We start from the raw sequence: 9,258 nt of genomic DNA, 5'->3' as shown, positions 1-9,258 counted from the left end.
CTCCTCCTTCTCCTCCTTCTCCTCCTCCTCCTTCTTCCCCTTCTCCTCTTTCTCCTGCTCCTCCTCCTCCTTCTCCTTCTTCTCCCACTTCTTCTAGGAGAACATTCGGGATATTACGGACGCCTTGATTATGCAAAGCCAGGGGAAGAAATTTGCAACCAATGCCCGTGTTCAGCTCCCGGAAGAGAAGATAATCAATCTTGTGAATGATGTTCTCGGAGCCAGTAAGCTCATCTGGATTTAGCGTTCCTGATCATACAACCATCAGAGGTGCCCTGCTGGACCAGATGGGTGGTCCATCTTGTCCAGCATCCCTGTTCTCAAAGTGACCATACTGCTTCGTGCAATTCTTTCAGCTCTTGGGGCTGTTAGGGCTGGACTTTGGAACTGAAGTCCAGGACCCTGGTTCTGGAAGGGGGCCCCAACAGCAGGCTGTAGCTAGCAAGCCCTACTGAGCACAGTGGGGTTTACTTCTGAGCAGATAGGCATAGACTATAGTTCTTCTGTGTGTGTATCCGTACCAGGTGGGATGAACTTTCTGGATTCTGCACTTGGCATCTGTGGTGTACAAGCCCATTGGATCCAGATCCTAAAATTCCCTCATATTTGCCAGGTCCAGGGAAACTCTTGGAGGTTTGGGGGTGGAGCTTGGGGAGGACAGGGACCTCCGTGGGGTACAATACCATAGAGTCCACCCTCCAAAGCCACCATTTTCTCCAGGGGAGCTGATCTCTGTAGTCTGGCTATAATTCCAGTGGATCCCCATGTCCCACCTGGAGGCCAGCATCCCTACCATTACTGTTGATTTATCTCTGGCTCTCTCAATGTATCTGTCCAGGTTTCGATACAATGACGACAGCCTTATCCTGGTGCCTCATGTATCTGGTGGCCTATCCAGAAGTTCAGAAGAAGATCCAGGAAGATCTAGGTGAATCAAGTCTATATGAAGCTAGCTGCCTTATATTGAATCAGATCATTGGTCCCTAGGTCCACCATGGTCAAGGCCAGTATTGTTTACTCAGCCTGGCAGTGGCCTTCCAGGGTCTCAGGTTGAAGTCTCTCACATCTCCTTGATTGAACCTGGGACCTTCTGCATGCCAAGCAGATGCTCTATTACTAAGCCATGTTCTCAGGCAGAGGTATTTCCCATCACCTACTACCTGGTCCTTTTGAGTGGAGATGCCGGGGGTGGGACCTGGGACCTTCTGCATGCCAAGCAGATGCTCTATCACTAAGCCATGTTCTCAGGCAGAGGTTTTTCCCATCACCTACTACCTGGTCCTTTTGAGTGGAGATGCCGGGGGCGGAACCTGGGACCTTCTGCATGCCAAGCAGATGCTCTATCACTGAGCCAAGGTCTCAGGCAGAGGTATTTCCTATCACCTCCTGCCTTGTCCTTTTGAGTGGAGATGCCGGGGATTGAACCTGAGACCTTCTGTGTGCTAAGCAGAGGCTCTGCCCCTGAGCCATGGTCCCTCCTCAAGTCCTCTTCTCTCACTCCATGGGGTGGATCCTGCCCCTCTCCTACCACTCCACTCAGCGAGGTTTAATTAGTTAAAATATTTATAACCCACTTTTCCTTTTGACTCAACTTGGAAAGCTCCCTCCCGTCTAAGGAGACCTCCTCCGACTTAAGTAGCTCTTCCACAGGAGGGAGAGCTGTTTGAGCTGAAGGCTGTGATCACATGCACCTTTAGATCTGACATAGGTGTGAATGCCTAAAAACGTCCGCAGTTGTCGGCAACCTGTGCTGCTCTGGCACAGAAATGGAGCTAAAAGACACCGGGGAATGTCCGGTGTTATCCTGATAAGGCGGGCCACGGGCAGTCTTTCCCGTAGCTTCAAAGGGTTGTGTGATCTTGCAACTGCGTGTCAAATTCCTCCAGAGGAAAAAGAGGAGGAGGAGACTGTATTTATACCCTGCCCTTCACTACCCAAGGGAGTCTCAGAGCGGCTTACAAACTCCTTTCCTCTCACAACAGACACCTTGGGAGGGAGGTGGGGCTGAGAGAGCTCTGACAGAAACTGCTCTTTTTCAAGAACAGCTCTGACAGAACTACGGCTTGCCCAAGGTCATCCAGCAGGTGCAAGTGGAGGAGTGGGGAATAAAACTCGGTTCTCCTAGACTAAGTTTGGTGCACTTAACCACTACACCGAACCACTCTGCCTCAACTGGCGCATGTGATCGCGGCCAAAGTCGCCTTAGCCTGGAGCTAGGCTAATTGGCGAACAGTTGGATCGTTTAGTCCCCCCCCCCGCACCCCAGTCATAAGAACATAAGGGATGCCAATGTTGGATCAGGCCAAAGGCCCATCCAGTCCAACACTCTGTATCACACAGTGGCCAGAAATACCAGGTGCCATCAGGAGGTCCACCAGTGGGGCCAGGACATTAGAAGCCCTCCCACTGTTGACCCCCCCCAAGCAGCACCAAGAAGACAGAGCATCACTTGCCCCAGAGCCCCTATCTATACCTTGTGGCTAATAGCCACTGATGGACCTCTGCTCCATATGCTTATCTAATTCCCTTTTGAAGCCCTCCATGCTTGTAGCCGCCACCACTTCCTGTGGCAGTGAATTCCAAGTGTTCATCACTCTTTGGGTGAAGAAGTACTTCCTTTTATCCGTTCTAACCCGACCGCTCAGCAATTTCATGGAGTGCCCAGGAGTCCTTCGGGAAGGCAGGATTCCCAGTCATTCCTCCTCTTCTCTGCCCTGCAGACCGAACTATCGGCAGTGAGAGGATGCCACGGCTCTCCGACCAGCCTCTGCTGCCTTACCTCGAAGCCTTTATTTTGGAGGTCCTCAGACATTCATCCTTCGTACCTTTCACGATCCCCCACTGGTAAGTCCCTGGGTGAGTTCGTTCCAGCATCAGACTAGTGCATCAGTCTGAGCAGGGAGCTGTCCTCATAAGGGAAGCTCAGAGCTAAGGAGGACAGACGGGAGGAAGCCCCAAGTGTGGGCTGCGGTTGTGCGGGTAGGGCAATTGGCGCGCTTTGCTAGACCCACCAAGAATTTGGGGTAAGCCCATGATTATGTAGGTGCCATCGAGTCAACACCGACTTATGGTGAACCCAGGAAGGGGCTTTCGAGGCAAGGGAGAAGCAGAGGTGGTTGGCCATCGCCTTCCCCTGCAGAGTCTTCCTTGGTGGCCTCCCTTCCAAGACTTATGGTGATCCCAGCGAGGGGCTTTCGAGGCAAGGGAGAAGCAGAGGTGGTTGGCCATCGCCTTCCCCTGCAGAGTCTTCCTTGGTGGCCTCCCTTCCAAGACTTATGGTGATCCCAGCGAGGGGCTTTCGGGGCAAGGGAGAAGCAGAGGTGGTTGGCCATCGCCTTCCCCTGCAGAGTCTTCCTTGGTGGCCTCCCTTCCAAGACTTATGGTGAACCCAGCGAGGGGCTTTCGAGGCAAGGGAGAAGCAGAGGTGGTTGGCCATCGCCTTCCCTTGCAGAGTCTTCCTTGGTGGCCTCCCTTCCAAGACTTATGGTGATCCCAGCGAGGGGCTTTCGGGGCAAGGGAGAAGCAGAGGTGGTTGGCCATCGCCTTCCCCTGCAGAGTCTTCCTTGGTGGCCTCCCTTCCAAGACTTATGGTGATCCCAGCGAGGGGCTTTCGAGGCAAGGGAGAAGCAGAGGTGGTTGGCCATCGCCTTCCCCTGCAGAGTCTTCCTTGGTGGCCTCCCTTCCAAGACTTATGGTGATCCCAGCGAGGGGCTTTCGGGGCAAGGGAGAAGCAGAGGTGGTTGGCCATCGCCTTTCCCTGCAGAGTCTTCCTTGGTGGTCTGCCTTCCAAGTACCGATCCCGCTTAGCTTCCGAGATCTGAAAAGAATGGGCTATACCATGCCCCCTTCCTTCCCCGGCAAGCCCATTGCCAGGATAATATATTTGGGACGTTCTGTAAACGAAATAAATTCTTTCAAAAATAACCCAAAACACGAGATTGTATGTAGGCAGAGGAACCGAGGAGGTGCTTTTTCCAGCAAGAAAGCAGCAGGGGAGGAAAGGGTTAAAGATGCCCCCTCCCCTCCTCCCCTTAAACTGCTCCGTTCCTTGATAAAAAAATAAAAATAAATACTATGCAAGTTGAGCCCCAGGCACCAGTCAGGATGCAACTACAGAAAAGTTTGCTTTTATAGATCCCAGCGACTCATTTAACACCTTTGGTAGCGCCACCTTCTGGTTGGATTCACACGGGCGCTGAACCAAAAAGGGACTTACCAGGTACTGGGTTTCTTTCTACAACTTCCCAGCAGTGTTTTTAGACAAAAACATGTGAATGAATTTCGTTCTCTCTCCCCACCCGGGTTCCACCAGCACAACCAGAGAGACTGCCTTGAACGGCTTCTACATCCCGAAGGATATCTGCGTGTTTATCAACCAGTGGCAAGTGAACCACGATGCGTAAGTCGGGACGCAGATTCTGAGAACGCTTTCAGGGGCGCGTGTTTGTGTGCGTGTCAAATGCTTTCAAGTTGGAGCCAACTTATGGTGACCCCAGCAAGGGTCTTTTAAGCCAAGGGAGAAGCGGAGGTGCTTTGCCATTGCCTTCCTCTGCAGAGCCTTCCTTGGTGGTCTCCCTTCCAAGTACTGACCGTGCTTAGCTTCCAACTTATGGTGACCCCAGCAAGGGGCTTTCAAGGCAAGTGACCAAGCAAAGGTGGTTGGCCACTGCCCTCCTCTGCAGAGCCTTAATTGGTGGTCCCTCTTCCAAGTACCGACCCCGCTTAGCTTCCAATTTATGACAACTGCAGCAAGGGGCTTTCAAGGCAAGTGAGAAGCAGAGGTGGTTGGCCATGGCCTTCCTCTGCAGAGCCTTCCTTGGTGGTCTCCCTTCCAAGTTCTGACTCTGCTTAGCTTCCAACGTATGGTGACCCCAGCAAGAGGCGTTCAAAGCAAGTGACCAAGCAGAGGTGGTTTGCCATTGCCTTCCTCTGCAGAGCATTCCTTGGTGGTCTCCCATCCTGCTTAGCTTCCAAGATCCAACGAGATTGGGCTGAACTATACCATTCCACGTTCCTTCAAGGGGGTAAGCCCCACTGAATAGATAGCATTTACTCCTTCCCCCCCCCGAACCCTGCCCTCCCCAAGCCCCACCCTCAAATCTCCAGGAACTTCCTACCCCAGAGTGGGCACCCCTATTCATGAGCATCCACTGGAAAGGTCTCTTCTTTCTGTTTCAGGAAGCTATGGAAGGATCCTTCCTCCTTCCTCCCCGAACGTTTCCTACTTGCCGACGGGACCAAAATCAGCAGGGCCGATGGCGAGAAGGTCATGGCGTTTGGGCTGGGGAAAAGGAGGTGCATTGGGGAGTCAATCGCTCGTTCTGAGCTCTTCCTCTTCCTGGCAATCCTGCTCCACCGGCTGGAGTTCTGCGTCCGTGACGGAGAGAAGGTGGACCTAACGCCCTGCCATGGCCTCGCCATGAAACACAAGAGGTGCTACGTCCAAGTCCGGCCGCGACTCCCAAAGAAGAGCTCTGACTGAAATTGAGAAGCGTCCTTTCCCAGAAGACTGGGTGGAATTCTGAATATAGTTTTCGGTGGTACTCTCAGGATTTAGATTTGGTGCATGTATATTGGTTCCTTTCTAGCATATTATTGCTTAAACCAGGGACTGGGCCACCTCCACTTAAGAACATAAAAAGAGCTTTGTTGGATCAGACCAGCGGTCCGTGCAGATGAGCATCCCGTCTCACACGGTGCCCAGCTAGTTCCTCTGGGGGGCCAACAACAGGGCAGAGAGGCCAAGGCCTGCTGGATCAGACCAGTGAGGGTCCATCTAGTCCAGCATCCTGTCTCACACGGTGGCCAACCAGTTCCTCTGGAGGGCCAACAACAGGGCAGAGAGGCCGAGGCTTTCCCCGATACGAACATCAGAAGAGCCCTGCTGGATCAAACCAGCGGTCCATCTAGTCCAGCATCCTGTCTCACATGGTAGCCAACCAGTTCCTCTGGAGGGCCAACAACAGGGCAGAGAGGCCGAGGCTTTCCCCGATACGAATATTAGAAGAGCCCTGCTGGATCAGACCAGTGGTCCATCTAGTCCAGCATCCTGTCTCACACGGTGGCCAACCAGTTCCTCTAGAGCAGGGGTGTCAAACATGCAGCCCAGGGGCCGGATCAGGCCTCCGGACGGCTTCCATGAGGCCCGCAGTGGAACTGGCCATCTCCTGCTTCCAGTTCTGCTGCTGCTGCTGCATCATAGCTTGCTTTGCCAGACCCTCTTAATCACTCAGCCATTTCATGTTTTAACTTAGGTCCTAGAACTCAGAACTCTGTGCATGAGATTTCTGTGATGAATGTCAATAAATCAAAAGTAGGTTTGCAGCTTACAGAGCTAATGTTTTAAGCATGTTTTTATTTTAAGTAAAAAAACCCAACCTTTGTGTTTGTGTCCTTTATAAAGTTTATATCACCGCTACCTGGCATTACATTTTATGACACGCATGGCCCGGCCCAACAAGGTCTCATTTATGTCAGATGCGGCCCTCATAACAAATGAGTTCAACACACTTGCTCTAGAGGGCCAACAACAGGGCAGAGAGGCTGAGGCTTTCTCCTGATAAGAACATCAGAAGAGCCCTGCTGGATCAGACCAGTGGTCCATCTGGTCCAGCATTCCTGTCTCACACGGTGGCCGATCAGTTCCTCCAGAGGGCCAACAGCAGGGCAGAGAGACTGAGGCTTTCCCCGATATGAACATCAGAACAGCCCTGCTGGATCAGACCAGTGGTCCATCTGGTCCAGCATCCTGTCTCACACAGTGGCCAGCCAGTTCCTCTAGAGGACCAACAACAGGGCACAGAGGCTGAGGCCTTCCTAAGAACATCAGAAGAGCCCTGCTGGATCAGACAAGTGGTCCATCTAGTCCAGCCTCCTGTCTCACACAGTGGCCAATAACAGGGCATAGAGGCCAAGGCCTTCATAAGAACATCAGAAGAGCCCTGCTGGATCAGACCAGTGGTCCATCTGGTCCAGCATCCTGTCTCACATGGTGACCAACCAGTTCCTCTAGAGGGCCAACAATGGGGCAGAGAGGCCGAGGCCTTCCTAAGAACATCAGAAGAGCCCTGCTGGATCAGACCAGTGGTCCATCTAGTCCAGCCTCCTGTCTCACACAGTGGCCAATAACAGGGCATAGAGGCCAAGGCCTTCATAAGAACATCAGAAGAGCCCTGCTGGATCAGACCAGTGGTCCATCTGGTCCAGCATCCTGTCTCACACGGTGACCAACCAGTTCTTCTAGAGGGCCAACAACGGGGCAGAAAGGACGAGGCTTTCCCCGATACGAACATCAGAAGAGCCCTGCTGGATCAGACCAGTGGTCCATCTAGTCCAGCCTCCTGTCTCACACGGTGGCCGACCAGTTTCTCCAGAGGGCCAAAAAGAGGGCATAGAGTCCGGGAGGAATGTAAGTCCCTCCCCAGGTCCCACCCTCAAATCTCCAGAAATGTCCAGGGCCAGTGTTGGCAACCTGAATTCCGAGAGGTATGTGCTCCATAGTGAGGTGTGAGGACCTCCAGAGACAACTACGAAGACGATCGTTTAACCTGCAAATGACCCCCACACGGTCTTCTCCCACATAGTGCTGCCAACCTCCAGGTGTGGCCTGGAGATTCCCTGCTTGTACAACTGATCTCCTGGCAACAGAGATCAGTTCCCCTGGAGAAAATGGCTGCTTTGGAGGGTGGGCTCCATGGCATTGTACCTTTCTGAAGCCCGTCCTCTCCCTAAACCGTGCCCTCCCTAGGCTCCGCCCCCAAATCTCCATAGTTGGCAACCAATGCGCCCTCTAAGCTGTGGAGTCTTGTGAGCAAAAATTCTACTTTGTGAGCTACTGGCATTAAAGTGGTAAGCGAGCGATTTGGCCACTGTATAAACTAATTTGCTCCGGAGCCCTCCTTCCTGAGCTAAGACCAGGCGTCATTTGCTGCAGGAGCGCACAGGAGCGGAGCTCCGGCAATAAAGAGCCAAGGGGGCGGGCACATGCAACAAGCCCCACCCCCTGCTCCCAGCAGCCCTCAGTCACAGCAAGAAGCAGCCAGGTAAGCTGCAGAGCCCCCCCAGTCCGAAACAGTCCAGTGGCACCTTTAAGATCAAGTTTTATTCAGGTACAAGCTCTCCCTCCTCTGCGAGGACAGATCTGCACCTCCCCCCCCCCAATAGCTAGCAATCCAAAACAGTCCACTGGAGCCTGAGCAGTGGGTGTTGCCTTCTGACACACTTCCGGTGATGTCAGGGGGTGTGGCATATGCAAATAAGTTATGCTAATGAGTTATGCTAACGAGCTCCTGCACTTCTTTTTCTACGAAATGACCCCTGGCTAAGACAAAAATGTGTGAGCCGGGGGCTAAAAAAATGCGAGCTGGCTCACACTCACTCAGCTTAGAGGGAACACCGCCGGCCACCCTCTATCCAAGTTGAGATCCTCTCAGTTCACAGCAGAGGGGTTCCCCTGCTCAAGTTTCTTCCCCGTGGAGGACCACATTGAAGAAAGCGGCACTCCTCCTGACGGACGGACCCCACCCCTGGCCTCTCAGCCTCGTCCCTTCTCCCTGTTTGCTGTGGAGGACGTGAGTGGCAAAGGGGACAACCTCTGCTTCGCACGCGAGCCTGGGCAAATGGTTAACCTGCGCTTGGGACAAAGTCAGACACCAGAGCTGGCTTCTGCCCCGCTCGGCTATCTGAGAAGTGTCGACACTCCGGACATAGATAAAAAGGGAGGCTGGCATGAAATCCTTCCTCCCCAAGGTATCGGTGAGCTCCGCGTGCAATCCCAGTTGCGTGACAACGGCGGGGTTGAAGGACCGGTGGACTCTGTTCACATGCCGATCTTTCCTGTCCTTGGGTCGGATCCAGACGGTTTCCCCGCTTCCATCTCAGCCTCGTTGCCAGGCTCCGATCCACCTGGCTTTCATCCATGCCGGGTATTCGATCCCCCAGCAGCACAGACTTTGTGGGTGGTTAAAGGCCAGGGGTCATTTTGTAGAAAAAGAGGTGCATTATTAGCATAACTCATTAGCATAACTTATTTGCATATGCCACACCCCCTGACATCACCGGAAGCGTATCAGAAGGCCACACCCACCGCTCAGGCTCCATTGGACTCTTTTGGATTGCTAGCTATTGGGGGGAGGGTGCAAATCTGTCCTTGCAGAGGAGGGAGAGCTGGTACCTGGATAAAACTTGGTCTTAAAGGTGCCACTGGACTGTTTTGGATTGCTAGCTGTGGGGGGGGGAACATGCAGATCTGTCCTTGCA

At 53.2% G+C, this 9,258-nt stretch overlaps 1 protein-coding gene across 1 annotated transcript in view; it reads left to right on the top strand.

Moving 5' to 3' along the window:
- LOC107114914 (cytochrome P450 1A5-like) overlaps nucleotides 1-5,658 on the top strand; it is an 8,052-nt gene extending 2,394 nt beyond the window's left edge. The window contains exons 3-7 of the mRNA XM_015416520.1: nucleotides 98-224; nucleotides 839-928; nucleotides 2,721-2,844; nucleotides 4,313-4,399; nucleotides 5,179-5,658. Coding sequence (XP_015272006.1) covers nucleotides 98-224; nucleotides 839-928; nucleotides 2,721-2,844; nucleotides 4,313-4,399; nucleotides 5,179-5,482 — 732 coding nt within the window. The 3' untranslated portion in view covers nucleotides 5,483-5,658. The remainder of the gene's footprint in view (nucleotides 1-97; nucleotides 225-838; nucleotides 929-2,720; nucleotides 2,845-4,312; nucleotides 4,400-5,178) is intronic.
- The last annotated feature ends 3,600 nt before the right edge of the window (nucleotides 5,659-9,258 follow it).

Source organism: Gekko japonicus, unplaced genomic scaffold (assembly GCF_001447785.1).
Source record: "Gekko japonicus isolate JY-2015 unplaced genomic scaffold, Gekko_japonicus_V1.1 scaffold2676, whole genome shotgun sequence".
Lineage (NCBI taxonomy): Eukaryota > Metazoa > Chordata > Lepidosauria > Squamata > Gekkonidae > Gekko > Gekko japonicus.
The sequence above is the reverse complement of the archived record's forward strand: the minus strand, read 5'-3'. Positions and strand labels throughout refer to the sequence as shown.